The sequence below is a fragment of the Protopterus annectens genome, chromosome 16.part0 (assembly GCF_019279795.1).
Source record: "Protopterus annectens isolate FY-2018-M chromosome 16.part0, PAN1.0, whole genome shotgun sequence".
In the NCBI taxonomy this organism is placed as follows: domain Eukaryota; kingdom Metazoa; phylum Chordata; order Ceratodontiformes; family Protopteridae; genus Protopterus; species Protopterus annectens.
The window spans coordinates 879,000,323-879,018,399 of record NC_056750.1 but is presented as its reverse complement, the minus strand read 5'-3'; the positions used below and the strand labels follow the sequence as shown (position 1 = coordinate 879,018,399).

At 40.8% G+C, this 18,077-nt stretch overlaps 1 protein-coding gene across 1 annotated transcript in view; it reads left to right on the top strand.

Annotated features, from left to right (window-relative positions):
• The window catches only part of LOC122790381 (gastrula zinc finger protein XlCGF26.1-like), a 149,705-nt gene that overhangs the window by 45,702 nt on the left and 85,926 nt on the right, over window positions 1-18,077 (top strand). Inside the window, exon 3 of the mRNA XM_044057895.1 lies at window positions 16,111-16,237. Coding sequence (XP_043913830.1) covers window positions 16,111-16,237 — 127 coding nt within the window. The remainder of the gene's footprint in view (window positions 1-16,110; window positions 16,238-18,077) is intronic.

Below are 18,077 nucleotides of genomic sequence, written 5' to 3'. Positions count from 1 at the left end.
CAAGCCTGATTTGCAAGGGCATGGAACACATTATCATGGAACTTAAACAAAGACATTTGCAACCTTCAAACACTGGACCCCACCCAGTTTGGGTTTGTGAAGGGCCGATCTTGTCTCCTGAATCTGATTGACTTCTTTGAATCAGTCTCCAGAGCTGTGGACGAGGGTAAGGCAGTCCACACAGCCTATCTGGACCTCGCCAAGGCCTTTGACACCACCCCCCACTCTGGAATCATAGATAAACTTACTAAGCTGGGCATAAATCCCTACGTCACTTGATGGGTTGCTAACTGGCTTACTGACAGAACCCAGACAGTAAAAGTAGCCGACTCCAAATCCAGCTCCAGACAATTGACAAGTGGAGTACCTCAGGGTTCAGTCCTGGGACCACTCTTGTTTGGCATCTACTTCTCTGAAGTACAGGCCAACACTAAGGGACTCTGGCTAACAAAGTTTGCAGATGACTGCAAACTGGGAGCCATTATTGAATCCCCAAATGATGTGGATATTCTACAAAAGGGCCTTACAGAAACAGATGTCTGGTACCAGAGCCATGGGCTCAAGCTTAATGCCAAGAAATGTATAGTTATCCCCTTTGGAAAAAACATGTACCCATGAATTACCACATAGGTGGCAGGACACTAAACATCGAAAGTGTGATGAGAGACTTAGGGACACAGGTGGACAGTGGTCTCACTTTCGATAACCACATTGCCACAACAGTCAGGAAATCCTTCTATGTGGCACACCTCATCACTAAGGGCTTTTCATCCAGAAAAAAGGAGGTCATTGTCCCACTGTACTCATCCCTCATTAGACCCATTATAGAGTATAATGCCCCGTTTGGTATGTACCTCACAAGACATCTGCAACAGCTCGAAAGGCCACAGAAATACCTCGCTAAAAGAATCATAGGCCTAAAGCAGATGCCATATACTGACCATCTAAAAAAACTCCAGCTATACTGTGTGGCATATCGTCTACTCAGAGGCGATCTCTGCTTAACATACAAGGCCATGTCAAACCCTGAGCTGTTGGGCATGCTCCACTTAAAGAAATCCCAATCCCTCAGAGCGACACGCTCCAGGGATCTAAATCTTGTCATCACAATGAACAAAACATGCTGGAGGGATAGGTTCCTGACCCAGAGACTCCCCATACTCTGGAATAGACTGCCCATACATATCAAGCAGAGTGCCTCATTGGCCCTCTTCAAAAGGAACCTTGATGATTGGATGGGAGATAGGAAATTCACCCCGGGGATCATGTCATTCACCCTGCTAGACAGGGGCCTGGAGAAGTAAATATTGTGGGAAGAAATATCCAGGGAATTGTTATGGCTAGGCTTGCATAGGCCCTAGGGCCGATAGCCTAGTACCAACCTATGAACTTATAAGAGCAGCCCAAGCTCCACTTCTTGTCTTGCTGTCCCAGTCCTGGGGCTGCTAATCGAATCTCAGTCATCTGGGTCACATTCAGGGCTTCACCCTCTGCATTACAGAACCAGGCTTGTAGATCCTCATTTTTCCATTTGTCCTCATTGATGATGTAATGTTCTAGTAATATATCCTGTTGCCCTTTCATCTTCGAAACCAAGGTTATAAGATATGTATTTTTTTCAAACTAGTCACAAGTGTCTATTGGACTTTTAATGCTCTTGTAACATTTTAGAGCATATCAGGTAATGAATACATGAAGGCAGGCCAGTCGCATCCTAGACAGTAACTGTAGCCATCCAAACCGTGTACTGCAGTTACTGATAAAACTTAGATGTAATCCACTCTCTCTGCTAAAACTGCAAAGATACTTGCAAAGTTTACATCACAGTGTCTGACTGGGAGTGGGAGCACTTCAGAATTGGTAAGGAAGCTGTGCCTCAACTGACAGAAGCCTTTTTTTCCCGAGGCTGAGCAGCTGTTGTACAAAAATGACATCCTCGCAGATGTGCATCCCCGAGGGTAATGCCACCCGTAATAGTACTGTTCGAGTGCATCCCCGAGGGTGACACCATTCGTAATAGTACTGATCGAGTGCATCCCTGAGGGTGACGCCACCCGTAATAGTACTGATCGAGTGCATCCCCGAGGGTAATGCCACCCGTAATAGTACTGTTCGAGTGCATCCCCGAGGGTGATGCCATTCGTAATAGTACTGATCGAGTGCATCCCCGAGGGTGACGCCACCCGTAATAGTACTGTTCGAGTGCATCCCCGAGGATGACGCCACCCGTAATAGTACTGTTCAAGTGCATCCCCGAGGGTGATGCCACCCGTAATAGTACTATTCGAGTGCATCCCCGAGGATGACGCCACCCGTAATAGTACTGTTCGAGTGCATCCCCGAGGGTGATGCCACCCGTAATAGTACTGTTCGAGTTCTTTCATCATTGTTTTGCCTGTGGTGGCTTGATAGACATCTTTACTTGTGAACGTGTTTGTTTCCCTACTTCGTGAGCCAGTTATATCTGATCAGTGATCAGTCACTGAATGTATGTAGATCTTACTTCTCCTGGCAAATTTATTTTATTTATTATTTATTTTATTTTATTTATTTATTTAACATTTGTTGACCGGGAATGTCCGACTAGGTTCCACAGAGCCTGTTTTCAGCGGAGGCCCGGGGAGAAATGCTCCAGATGCATGTCTTTGGAATGGCAAAGATGCCATTATCTCAAATTATCTCAAGCTTACAGCTATTTCAATTATTATTTCAATTGGGCTCATTAATCAGAGTTCCTTATGCATTTACAGTCTGTTTTTATGGTGTAATTATGACTTTACAGTGCATTCCGTGTTCCTTGAGCTTTTTGGAGTTGTTTAAACTTTGTGTCCGGTATCATTTGTTCTGGACTAGTGTAGCGTAGCTAGAAACCTGTATTTCTAGGTGTTACTAAGAAGCTGTTCTACCATATGGACCCTAGTTCATACTAAAGCCTAGAAAACTAAGCATTTTATTGCCTTTCATGTTTTGAATCCAGACTTCAGACCTCATTTGATTTCTGTCTGTCTACTTTATTTCACTTGCAACAAGGAACTATTATATTCATTTATTCTTTATTGTGTTCAATTTATTTCATTTGCTGGTTTGCTCATAGTTTATATTCCTGTAGTTTTACTTTGCTTTAGTGTATAACTTAATTTCTTTACAGCAGGGATCTACTTAAGGCTCCTAACCTCTTTTGAACTGTCAGGGTTCATAGATATAACTTGTTATATGTGCAGAAGAATCATCTCCTTAGGAGGCATAGGGGAATTCACTGGAAACACACCTTCATGGGCTTGTGTGTGGAAAAATGAGGTATTGATAGTAATAATCAGATCCCATTTTGGGGGGTGGCATCCCCTAGCTTACCATCCTTTTTTATTGGTAATGTACCCATTGTTCTAGATGACCATCTAAAGAAGTTATGAAGGATGTATACTCCCAATGGGCCTATTCTGAGCACTGTATTGTAACATAAGGTCTCCTTTAGCAAGGCTGGGATTCCCATACTCCCAATGGGCCTATTCCGAGCACTGTATTGTAACATAAGGTCTCCTTTAGCAAGGCTGGGATTCCCATACTCCCAATGGGCCTAATCTGAGCACTGTATTGTAATGTAAGGTCTCCTTTAGCAAGGCTGGGATTCCCTTTGACTTGCTGAGGATTGTTAATGTCATGTATATGTAGTAGAGACTTGATCTGATGATAACTTTGGTCCTTAGTTGGCAGCACCAGTGCCCCCAGTTCTCCATTACTGACCACCCACTGACAGATAGGATCGAGGGATCAGGAAAGGTGTAGCTTTGTTATCAGCTGATTCTGTAGTTGAGCACAGTAACTAGATTAGGCATCAGCTCCTTTAAATATGTCACTGTCAGAGGAACATACTGCAAGTAGCTATGTACCATCCACTCATTTGTGTAAGGGTGTTCTTTCAAAACATTACTAACTTCCTTGTTATCTCTGTCTTGTGTAACTCAAACTGGCTTTTTTTCATGTTCACGTTGATGTGGATTCTGTGACTGTTGTAAAAGAATTCGTATGTATTATTAGCGGATTAGGGTTTGCTCAGGTGGTTACCACCATAATGTATCATTCTGGACATACTATGGACTTGGTTTTCCAGTTGTGTGTGATAACCTCTGAGTTGTTGCTAGGCCTGGTCTCATGGTCTGATCATTACTTGGCCTGATTTGTAGTTGTGCTTTGTGGACTGTAGCCCCCCAGTTCTTTAGAAAGTGTAGTACAAGAATTCAAGTAATGTCATCATGGGATGAGTGCGCCAGCTTCTAATGACGTGTAATGACATGATCAGCATGAACTTGGTTTACATTTCAGCCTTTGCCTTTTAAGTACATGATCTTACTCCAGTTCATGCATGCCTTATTCTTCTAGTGGCGTATGATTCTAGGTTTGATTCTGGGCTGTGCTCTGTGCTTTAAGAAGGACTGAGTGAAGCCATGAGTGCAAATGATGACCTGCTCACCTTTTAGAGGATAAGTGTAGGCTGAATGAACCTTATGCACAGTACATGTCAGAAATACCTAAAAGGAAGACAGTTCCTTTCAGGAGACCTCTGTTTTGCAACACAGAAAGTGTTGACATCTGAAGAATATGAACTTGATGCTCACTTTTTTTTCTGTTTGCCTTCATCAGGATGGTCACATTCCCTAATGTGCTCCCAGGGCTTGGCATTTACCTGAATAGTGATTTGCATTTATTTGGATGGTGGTTCTGTCACCTGTTGCAGACATGAAGTTTGTTTATTCAATTACTGGAATTGTTCCTTTAGGGCTGCACCAGTCACCAAACCATGTGTGGAAAAGATCTGTGTCCAGCCTGGTCAGCAGTCGCTTGCCAGAAGGCCTTAGTTCCTTTCTATATTGGATCTTTGTTCCTTTTCCTAAGTCCATGGTTTTTCAATGCGTGTTACAGGAGGCATTAGTTATCTAAGTTGTTAAAAAAAAAATGTATTGGATCCTGATGATCTTGATAATTAGCACTTCATCTCACACCCTCCATTTATCAGCAGAAAAAAAATCATACATGCTATGCTTGACTCTCATTTCAAGGAATATAGCTGTGAACTGCTTCATTCCAGACATGGTGCTAAATCTCCCCTCACAAGGGGTATGGGTAATATATTGATTAGAGATCAGTCGAACCAACTTACTGTGGTCCTCTTTGAATTGTAGTGGCATTTGACACTGTTGACCTTGGGATCATTTTGGACAATCTACATAATTAGTGTGATCTCTCAGGAGTTGTTCTCAGCATTTATTTGTTTATCCCTTGTTAACCAGGCTACTCCACTAGGCCACCTACCTTTTTTTCGAGGTGGATCTCCGGTGATAGTCATATTGACCAGGGCAAATTTAGCCAGTGTACTGTGGAACTACCCCTACTGTTTTGTCTTGATGTTTTGCATCACAAACACTAGATGGTACCAGGTGACTGTTTCTGAATTGGTTGTGATAAGTCCAATATGGAGAAGTAGTTGTTTGAGTTATGGTTGTGAAAGCAGAAAAAATACATTTTCAATGAAAAACAGTAGATTTTGGCACTAAAGGAGGAGAAAACACTGATGTGTGTTTGGCTGGTGAAATAACTATTTATGTGGGCACAGATCAGCAACAGGGTGTAACAAAAATCTTATGTTGATGCCGTAAGCAGTGGTGCAGCTAGGGCAGGGTGAGAGGGGCAACTGCCCTGGGTACAAAGTGTTGGGGGGTACACTATCAGCTGATCCTGATATCTAATGCAATGTCACTTTTAAAAGCCAGTATTGCATTTGCGGTCAAACCTGAGCGGTGTAGCGTTGTGTATGGTCTAAACTGTAGCAAGCACTTTGCTACATTTTATAAGAAGAAATTCTTCTCTCTGTCTCTCTCTCTCTCTCTCTCTCTCTCTCTCTCTCTTTCTTTATTAATAAAAGGGGAGGAAGATCAGGATAGGGCACAGAAACAGGACCTGAATTCTTGGGGAGGAAAGAGCGGGCATGTTGTACATCTGGACACCTGGTTGGTGTGGCAATAGAAGGAATTTCTTCTTTTTTTCTCTTCAATGGAAGAACTTGGGGGGTGGACCTGTAATAAGCTGGTTCATGGTACCGGCACACGGCATTGGCTGAGCCAGCTATGGTTCTGCCTGTAAGAACAGGAAGACAAGCAGATGTGGTAACAGCAATAAGTGTACAGCAATGAAGTGTAAGTAAGAAACTCAGAACTAAAAAGTCTGAAAAAAAAAACAAAAGACTGACTTTTTTGTTTAAAGAGATTTTGTGTTCCGGATAATGTAATCTTGCCTTTAGGATTTAGTATAAAAGGCATAAAATCCCATTCACAAAGTGACTTTTAAACCTTTTGCTTTATTAGAAAAATGTATGTCTGAAGTAGGTAAGAAAACAAGAGACTTCGCTATGAAAGGACTTTTATTTATTTATTTAGCTGGCTTGGTGTTGTGGACTGCGACTTTAAAAAGAAAATGAATGTGCAGTTGAGATCTGGTGACACCGACGCTCTTGAGGCGATCATTTTCTTACCTGTTGTAAAGAAGTGTGCTTGTATAAAGAGAGCACTTGAAAGAAATGTGTGAGTTTGGTTGTGTTACTAACATTAAATGTGATGGGAAGATGCAGTTTGTTCAAAATGTAATACGTGTTAATGGAAAGAGAGGAAGCGAAAGAGGAAAAGAGACAGGAAGTGGGAGATTTTGGGGGCGGACAAATCTCCTTTTTTTGTGGGGATGAAAGGTATTTAGTACAGGACTGTGAGGGAAAAAAAGATGCAGACAATGTGAGAGAAGGGGCAAACAGCTAATATTGGGAACCAAAGTGTAGTAAATATAATGCCTATGGACATTTTTGGTTTGATTGTCCTTTGTTATCGGATGAAAGAATAGCTGAAGAAGACAGTGAAAGTAACAACAAAGAACAGAAGGTAGATAATCTGGTAGAAAACAGAGAAGATGTTCATATAAAAATTTAGAAGAACTGGAGTTAAATGTTAGGGAAATGTTATTCAGGAAGAGAATGTTTATGAACTGTTGGGAAGTGGTGAAAGAGGAGAGGTATTCTGACACACAAGAAGGACAAGATAAAGAAAAGTCAGGAGGAAAAAGGGTTAGAAACGGAAAAAAGAAAAATAAGTCCGAAAAAAAGAAGTAAAGAGGTGTATTAAGCTTCCTTGGTTGTATTTATAAAGTTTTGAAGTTGCGTGCTTTGTTACAATTTAGAGTTTATATAAAATGGTACATATACTAAGGCTTTTATTTCTCATCAGTTTAAGTTACTGGTTTTGTTAAAGGGTTATTTTGTTTTTAAAAATGTCTATTTCACTATTTTATTTATTTTCTTATACTTTTGTTGTGTTTTTTAAACACTGGGAACTTCCATGCACTTTCTGAAGATCAGTTCTTTGTTGTACAAATTGACTGATAAAAAGTTCTAATGGTCCAGAGGTCCTGGCCTATGTGTTACTTAATATGAAGGTTAAAATTAAAGTGGTGGAAACAGGGCTAACGAGGATCTAGGCATGTTAGCTAGTAGTTACATAAAAATAAGATGGCTAAGGAAGATCCTAAGCAATGGCTACAGCGGGATGAATCAGAGGAAGTGCTTTTATTTAAAATACAGAAGGATCTTGTATCAAAAATCCATCATTTATAAGGGTGAACATTACTTAATGTGTAGTAATCATAGACCATGGCTAGCATTCATAGTCAAGCTTCATGTAAGTGATAGTCTGCAAAGAAACGAGTCTCACTTATGTAATTTAGTGTGCTTGATTTGTACAAAAATGTTTGGATCCCATTAAAATGGGATTTTCCTGAGTATGAATCATTCAAATGAGCACTGTGGACAACTGCTTATGTGAGCACTCTACCATCCCATGCAAGTAAGTATCCGCAGACACTATCAACATAAAACAAAAGTGCAAAAGCCCCCTTCCACTCACAGACCCACCCATACAGGCTTGCATACACATACATACACAGATGGATGTGCCCATATCTAGTGCCAGCAGTCTCTGCATCTATGTTCTCCCCATGTACACTAGCCAGACATCACTCTGGGCAGTGGGTGCCAGGTGCATACATCCATGCCCTCACAAGGAGTACTCTACCAAAAGCGTTCACACAAATGACTTGTACATTGTCCCACCTCTCACATACAGTACATTACATTGCACTACACTGCTTATCTGGATCTGCAGTCTGAGCAGGGAGAACCTGTGAAGCTGTCGCACTTTGAACTGCTCAGATTCTCCCACTGAAATGCATAGGTGTATGCATTTCAGATATTGCACTGCTTGGGTAGTGCAGGTGTCTATGAATTGAGTATTGTGCAACGTCCCTTACAGACCAGTACGTCTGGCTGTTCAGTGATAGAACATAAACAGGCCACAGCCCTGGACTACATGCAGCTTCTAAAACTGCCACTGCTGAATACTGCATAGTTGTTCTATTCAGCTATGTGGGGTCTAAAGCTCCAGATCCCTTTGTGCACTACACAAAGACATATGGGCAGCTTTGTGTAGTGTGCACACTGTATGTGAATCCCAGTCCACAAAAAAAATCTAATTCTATTAAAATCTTTAAAAATAACAGAATTGGTCCATGTGGTTTAAGGAGATGCTAGATAACAGACTGAAAATAAAGTATAGGAAAGAAAAATTTAAGCAAAAGTCTGATGGAAAGTTTTACCAAAGAATAATTTTTGGCCAAAGGCCAAGGTAATGACAATCCTGAATATGTATGCAACAGGCTTATTGAAGCAAATCGGTGTAAATTTCACAAGTTAATGATAGTGGTGTTTTCTGTTGGATATGATGGGTAACCAGTGCCTATACTGAATACTGCCCAGCTGTGCAATAGCCAATGCCTTTATTGAATACCGTCTGTCTGTATCCTGAAGTTTAACATACAGCTCTTAGAAAGTAAATGAAAACATTCTTAAAGCATTGTTAAACTTCTGAGAACAAGACAATAATCTTTCTGAAAGCAGAGAGGCCATACATGGATTGGATTACCAGTGACGATAAGCACTACACCATGACTGTAGTGCTAGTAAGTTATGACAACACCATGACTATAGTGCTAGTAAGTTATGACAACACCGTGACTATAGTGCTAGTAAGTTATGACAACACCGTGACTATAGTGCTAGTAAGTTATGACAACACCATGACTATAGTGCTAGTAAGTTATGACAACACCGTGACTATAGTGCTAGTAAGTTATGACAACACCGTGACTATAAGGCTAGTAAGTTATGACAACACCGTGACTATAGCGCTAGTAAGTTATGACAACACCGTGACTATAGTGCTAGTAAGTTATGACAACACCGTGACTATAGTGCTAGTAAGTTATGACAACACTGTGACTGTAGTGCTAGTAAGTTATGACAACACCGTGACTATAGTGATAGTAAGTTATGACAACACTGTGACTATAGTGCTAGTAAGTTATGACAACACTGTGACTATAGTGCTAGTAAGTTATGACAACACCGTGACTATAGTGCTAGTAAGTTATGACAACACCGTGACTATAGTGCTAGTAAGTTATGACAAGTGTTTGGTGTAAGGAGAGGAAATGCTAATTTGTTTACAATGGAAAAATACCCACTTGATAAAAAAATGTATGGAATTTTTGGTGTAGGAAGAATTTATAGAGCAATAATACGTGCCTATGTTACAGATATATGCAGGGTAACACTGATGAATTGTAAGTGCCTGATTTGTTTTTTTATTTATAATTAACTCATTAATACTTCTAAACTGTGGACCATCACACCTCTAGCAGCCTTCATTCCTTCTTCTATTCAAGAGCATTTTCTGAAAATTCAAGTTAAAAAGCTTAAGACAAACGTAAATATTTTGTCAAGTGAAACATTAGTAAAATGTCATATTTAAATGATAGCAGTCAGTGCATTCCATCTTGCTATCAATGCTATAATATATTACTATGCACGCAAACCCAGAATATTTTTCCATCGTTTCACAAAATTGCCATATCTTAGAAACTGTACAACCTAGACAAACACTTTTGTTAGCCAGACAAGTTTCCATATGAGAGCAAGAAATTCCTTTCTGAGGATTTGTTTATTGAACCATTAAGGGAAATATGAATAAATATGCTTAACTACATAGAATAATAATCCCACAATGTGCAATTTACAGCACAGACATCACTGGCAGCCTTCTTCAACAATATCTAAGTTTTTATCTGATGCCAGTCAATCAATTGTAAGCCACTTGGCAGTGGAAATTGCAAATGCATATGGAATTACTTCATGTCTTCAGAAACTGCAAGCAAATATCAATGTCTTTAATATGGTGTTCTTTAAGTGGACATTGACAATATATATTTTCTGTCACCCACCGTGCCCTTCAGTAACATCTGGCTCCCCTCAGGTTTGAAAATATGAATGTAAATATGAACATATAAATAACACGTTGCAATTGGTGATTTTCCACAGTAGGACATTCTAAGTTAACAATCTTAGTGTAATTTTATTACTTACACCCTGCTGTTTTTAATGCGACTATTAATCAGTAAGTCACTTAATTAAGGAAGCCAGGGAGTTATGGATGTTATCTGGAAGTATACAAACAAAAACATTACAGGCTTGAATGAGTTAAAGAAGAAAAACATGCTTGTAAAAAGGGGATAGAATTTACACTGTCTATAATGTGACTGCAAAGTTGCAGCGCATGTGCACAGCTTTGTACATGCAGTTTGGCTTCAAAGGCTAAAACCCTAAGGAGGAAGTAAATATCACTTGTGCAAGGGAAAGTACAGTTACGTCAGTCACTCAGTATCCTATCTTCGTTTTTTCCTCTTTGGGCATTGTACCAGTCCATACTAGCATCACTGACAGATTTATTTTAGCTGGGATAATTACAAGATCATTTCTGCCTTTTTTTACCCATACTAACCAGAGTTTAGCAAACCTGCTGGCTGACAGGTTCAGTGAAAACATCACTCCCCTGTCCCAGCCACATATACTCCAAAGCATCCCTAACACCTGTCCCTCACCTAGTATCTCCAAGGAGCAGGTCCCCTAAATGCCCTCTCCAAGGCCAAAAAGACAGCCTCTATGGGACCAGACAACATCCCGGGCTGTATTCTACATGGGTTAAAACAGGAATTGGCATCACCACTGGGCACGCTTTTCATTCACAGCCTAAGCACTGGCTTCATCCCAGTGGAATGGAAAATGGCTACCATCACACCTTTGCAGAAAGGGGATGCATCCACAGACCCCGGGAACTGTAGACCTATTAGCCTGACCAGCCTTATCTGCAAGGCCATGTAACAAATCATAATGGACCTTATTAACAAAAATATAAGAAATCTCCAAATGTTCAACCCCACCCAGTTTGGCTTTATCAAAGGGAGATTATGCCTCTTAAATTTGGTGGACTTCGAGACAGTCACCAAAGCCCTAGACGAGGGCAAATTTGTGCATAAGGCATACCTAGATTAAGCCAAGGCCTTTGACACAGTGTCCCACTCAGGCATCATTGATAAACTCTCTTATTTGGGTATCAACCCATATATTGTCAGTTGGGTTGCAAACTGGCTCACTGGTAGAACTCATACAGTCAAAATAGCAGACTCCACTTCCTCCAGCAGACCTTTAACCAGTGGGTTCCACAGGGCTCAGTTGTAGGACCCTTTCTGTTTGGAATCTACTTCTCAGAAGTACAGGCTAAAACTAAAGGACTGTGGCAGACAAAGTTTTTTTGATGACTGCAAACTGGGAGCCATCTTGAAACCTTTAGCGATGTCAACATTCTGCAAGAAGGTCTTATGCAGTCTAATGACTGGTGCCAAAGTCATGATCTTAAACTTAATGTAAAAAATGCATTATCATCCCCTTTGGCAAGAGTGATGGTTCTGCAAACTACAGCAATACCCTAAGCACACAGTCAGTGGTGAAAGATCTGGACAGATCAACAGCAACCTTAACGTCGATCACCATGTCCCCACAGTGGTAAGAAGAGCATTTTATATTGTTCATCTCATACGTAAGGGCATTGCCTCCAGAAAAAGAGGTTATAACCCCCTATACTCTTCCCTTATCAGGCCAATAATAGAGTACAACACTACCTTTGATATGTTCCTTTCCAAACACCTGCAGCAAATGGTAAGACCACAAAAGTTCCTTACAAAGAGAATTCAAGGTTTTCAAGATCTGTGTTATGCGGGCAAACTGAAATCATTGTTACTTTATGTGTGTCATACAGACTGCTCAGAGGCAACCTGTGCTTTGCTTATAGAGCAATCTCTAACTTTAATGGAAATGCTGTACATTCACAAGTCAAATGACACGAGTCACTCACTTAAAGGACCTTAACCTGGTATGTGGCATCAACAGAACTTGCTGGAAAGATAGATTTACCTCACAGAGGTTGCCCCACCTTTGGAATATGCTTCCTGTTCATGTAAAACAAAGCCTCTTGTTGGCCCTATTCAAGCATACTTTGGACAATTGGATGGGTAACTGGAAACTCATCCCTGGGGTTTCACCTGTGTCCCTCTTGGACGGGGGGTAATTGGTGCTGATTTTGTCTGCTTGAACCAGACACCCTTGGGAACACAGGTTGAACTTCGCTAGACAAACCTCATGTGATCCTGTGAATGTTGAATGTCCTCATTGTTCACCAGTCCCGAGAACTTAGGTGCATGTTTGACTGTTGTATAGCGCAAAAGGTAGGGCTTGGATTAGCCAAGAAATTATCTTGATATTTTACACTTGTTTAGCAAGTTTGCATGGAGTTTCATTTTCATTTTTATTTAAGTAATCATTACACTTCAAGAGTGCAAATTGTTTTTAAACCATATGGAAATCTCCTGTGGTTTCCTTCTTCACATCAGAAGGATGTTTATGCGTGTACTGTAGTGTTCTAGAACTAACATCCACACTACAGAGCAGAGACAGGATGTTTATGCATGTACTAGTGTTCTAGAACTAACATCCACACTACAGAGCAGTGACAGGATGTTTATGCATGTACTAGTGTTCTAGAACTAACATCCACACTACAGAGCGGTGACAGGATGTTTATGCATGTACTGTAGTGTTCTAGAACTAACATCCACACTACAGAGCAGTGACAGGATGTTTATACGTGTACTGTAGTGTTCTAGAACTAACATCCACACTACAGAGCAGTGACAGGATGTTTATGCATGTACTAGTGCTCTAGAACTAACATCCACACTACAGAGCAGTGACAGGATGTTTATGCATGTACTAGTGTTCTAGAACTAACATCCACACTACAGAGCAGTGACAGGATGTTTATGCATGTACTAGTGTTCTAGAACTAACATCCACACTACAGAGCAGTGACAGGATGTTTATGCATGTACTAGTGTTCTAGAACTAACATCCACACTACAGAGCAGTGACAGGATGTTTATACATGTACTAGTGTTCTAGAACTAACATCCACACTACAGAGCAGTGACTTCCTTTTGCTGTTTCAGTCTCTTTCTGTTCCATCTTCCTAAGGGTTCTAGCTGGGATTGCATGTGTATTCTATCAGAAACCATAAACCATTTATAGAAGCACTCTTCAAAGGGATATTATCCTGCTTCTTCGTTTTCATTTACATATGTTTCATTTCTTTCCTGTTTATATACAGCATTGCTGGCAATGCATAGAGTCATTCAACAGCTGGGTTACTGCTATTAAACACCAGAGCAAAAACAGCATTCTGTTCATCATCATTGTACACGTGAACAAGCAGTGAACACATGGGTAAGGAATAATAAATGAAAGTGGTACAGCACTTAAGCTGGGAAGGCTATTAGCCCACAGAGTTCATTTCTTCCGTGTGTTTTTTACATTAAAGGTATAGAACCATAGATGGCACAGGGGCACAGCAGGTACGTTGTTGTTTCACAGCAGAAAGTTCTCTGGATTGATTCTGAGCTGCGATGCCTTCTGCGCAGAGTCTGCATATCCTCCCTGTGTTTGTGTGGGTTTCCACCGGGTGTCTGGTTTCCTCCTACATTCCAAAGACATGCAGTAGGTGTCTTGGACACCCTAAACTGGCTGTAGGTGTGTGTATGTGTGCAAGCACACCTATGTGGTATAGTACAACCACAGCAGGGCTAGCCATTCTTCAGAGTGAGTATTGGCTCTAGATTGTCACCTTTGATATGACACCCTGATCTGATGTGGAAAAATTAGTGGAAAAGAGGATGGATGGATGGATGGATGGATGGATGGATGGATGGATGGATGGATGGATGGATTACATGTACCTACAATTGCCTTTCTCTTTCCCCTCACACCTCCCAACACAAACCATTGTGCTGCAATTATTCACCAAGGTAGTTACCTTCTTATCTTAATGGATGCTTTTTTTGGATTACCCCTCCCAAAACTATTGTTCCTATCCTGTAGTACCATCTCCCTTTATAGTTATGTCCTTTGTCTGCCAGCTATATTATTCTGCATCAGTGACCCACAAATTTAATTTGCTTTACTATTCTGTAAGCCTTCCATTAATCTAAGTCACACAGTAATCTCCTTCACTGTAGGTACTTTTCCCACTTGCACAATATCTGCTGTTCTGGACTATTTCTTATAGCTTTCCATTTAACTCCCCAAAGCTTTTTATCTTTTATGTAGTCTTCACCTACCTTTCTTTAGCTTTTTAACCTTTCTAAGTAGTTTCATCTATAAGCTCCCACAATTCGACTCGCCACAGTGTAACTGCCAAGTGCAGATGACTATATGTTCAACATGCTGATTGTACGAGCTCAAGGCACAGATGCCTGAGAGCTTGCTAATTCCCAGTGCACACCCTAATAGCTAGGCAGTGGGAACCATTGTGTGGGTGTACAATCCTCCTCTGCTGTGCATGTCAGTATTAGTCAGTATCAGGCACAAAGTCGGCAGTCTGTGACTGAAGGAATCCAACCCAAGACCACCGAAACCACCGCCTTCACAGATCACAGCCTTACTCCACTGTGTCAGTTGTCCGTCAGCCTGTGTCCCTGGTACAAGTGATTTGGAATTTCACAGACCTCATCCACTTTGGGATAAGGACCTAGGTGCTTGTGCACGTATGTTATATGTATGCCCACACTAGTCATCCTCAAAAAACTGGGTGTATTTTTTCCTGGTTCTTGTCCTTCTTGTTTCCCAAGTCACATATGTACACATCTACTTGTGTCTTGGCAAGTTTTCACTTGTCGACTTCTATCAGAGGACACTTTGCACTTGGTGATAGATAAGACACCCTTACTAGGTGTTAACCCTGCTCCCAAGTCCCCCTCCCAAGCCATGCTTCCACTGCTCCCCACCACCCTCCTAGACTCTTCTCCTGTTTCCTGCACCTTCATTTAGGTCATCCAATCCTAAATGCACTGCTTTTCCTTAATATGGGCCTTTTATTGGTGCTGCATGCTCTCCTTACAGAACATAGATTTTTGAAGGAGGGAGATGGGTGGGAGAGAAATTCTAACAGAGAATTCAAATATCCTTTTGTGCACAAGTGGGGAATACAAATTTCTGCTCTTTCTACTCTACCTTAACATGTCAGCCAGCAAATGTACAGCATGTGCCTGGCCCTCTAAAGTTTGGCTGTCTGACCTCATAGCACCCACTCCTGTCCAACTGCCAGTTCACCTCATAAGCTGAGTGACCAGTACTTAACCTCTGCTTAACCTCCTCCATCATTTCTATATCAAAGTCCAGAGCAACCTAGGGGTAAGAGAAATTTGAAATCAGTGGCATAGATACTCCACAAGTATGTACTTACCCTCTTTTAAGTGTAGGGACTTTGCTGTTTTAGTTTATTAGCTCAACCATCCATGTGACTCTAGATTATTATATTAACTTTCTTTTCCTTTTCAATTTGTGTTACAGTTAAAAGATAATTTTTTGTGTCTGGTGGTGGTACTCTTCAAATCTGTTGAATGATGTTCAGCCATTTACTAATCCAGAGTAAATGGTCATTGACTGTTATAATGTCTGATGTAATCACTGTAAGTCTCGTAATAACTAGGGTCTGGTTAAGACATGCTAATTATTCAGCCTGAACAATTATAGTTTTTCTGTCGCTTGCAATAAAACACCAGATGACTTGTATTTTACAGGTTCCAGAAACCTTTGAGGATGTTACTGTCATTTTCTCAGAAGCGGAGTGGAAGATATTAAGAAAAGAAGACAAGGAGCTTTACAGAGAGGTGATGGTGCAGAACTATGAAACGATGGTTTCAGTGGGTAAGTCTAGTTCCTCGTAAGGCTCTTTATTCTGAGCGTTTTGAGTGCTGTATTAAAAATACTTTGCCAAGATGTATTCGCCTTTTATTCGTTAGATAAGTTAAACAGTCCCTTTTAGACCTCGTTTTGCTATGACCAGAGCCACAAGGACAAAAGTATATGAATATGAGAAGTTTCCAGAATCCAGCTCAACCAGCATATTTTAATAGGAGTATCCGAAGAAAACCCATACGAATACAGTAAGAACATGCAAAATTTAAAGAGATAACTAGATGTTAGGACTGAACACTGGACTAACTTAACCTATGATGTAGAAATCAGATGATAAATTCAGAAACATATACCTTGAAAAAAGTAAGATCTGTAACCCTTTTTAATTTTCAGATAAGATCTGTAACCCTTTTTCATTTTCAGATTATCTTAACATAGCTAATGTCATTCCATACTGTACCTATACAGTCATATGAGATCTTTCTCCTGTCTGTTTTGAAGCATTCCTCACATGAGTACAGTTCCTGTTATTTTCAGAATCAAGGTTTCTTTCACAGGTAGTTACTAGGCATGTAGTCGAGGACACCATTAAGGAGCCTAGATCAAATTGCCAATTGTCCCAATGCACTATCTGGTTAAGTGACTTGCCCAAGCTCACACGGAAGGTAAATGAAGGCTGAGGGGAATCAAACCCTCTGCCACAGGTAGTAGGTCATTAGTACCTCATAGCCTTAATAATCTGTACTAACTGCCAGTATTTCAGTGGTTTAATATTATTTACATTGTTCCTTTCATCTTTTTATAGTCATTGGAGTTACAAGACAGCTGAGCTGCATGGTCATTTCTGCATTGCCAGTACTCACCCTTAAGCCTTTCTTCCCTTTTCAAGGAGGTCCAGACCAGTCATACAAAGTGTTAATTTATGAACACACATTCAGCTGTCCATCTCCTTTTTAAAGGCACCCAGCATGTCACACTGTATAACTTGGAGAGGACGTTTGTTACAGAGTAGGGGGTGTTGCTGCATGACAAATCTGCCCCTACATCTTGTCTTATTTGTTGCAGTAGATTTAGATCTCTGACTGTAGTATTACCTGAGCTACCTGATTTATGCAGGTATAAGAGATCTTGGACTACTGCGTTCTTTATAGCCCTGTAAGCAGGACACAGATCCCCTTCTAAGGAGTCTGTATGATGATGAGTATAGAGATAAAACCTCCAGGCTTTTTTGGTAATTCTGGTCTTCTAAGCTGACAGTCTTTATAGTTAAAAACCTCTGGGGCCTTCACAGCTTTCTTATATGCTTAGTAAAGTACATCCCAAAGGAGGCAACGTACTCAAATATGGGTCTAAACCAGTGCAGAGTACAAAGAGGTGCGGACTTCTTTTGATCTGGAAGAAGTACATTTTGCTATGACAGTGCAAGGTAAAAGGATTTCTTAACTACTGTTGCAGTGTGATGCTCAAATGTAAGGGAGCTATCCACCCAAGTGTCTCACTACCTTTTCATTTTGAAAAGATGTTATTTATACTATAATCTGGAGCTAAGGAATGCTTATCAAATGCATTTTTTCGCATTAAGTTTGAGCCCATTTTTTTGTAAAGCAGCTACTGACAAGTGTAAGCTCCTGTTGGAGTGCACATATGTCGGACGGGGCTTCAGGATGACTCCCAATTTGTACACCAGCTATTGACAAGTGTAAGCCCCTGTTGGAGTGCACATATGTCAGATGGGGCTTAAGGACGACTCCCAGTTTACAGTCATCAGTAAACATTTGTTAACCAAAGATCCTCATTTGATAAATGGTGATCTGAATAACACAGCTCGCCGAGGAACTCCACTGGTTGA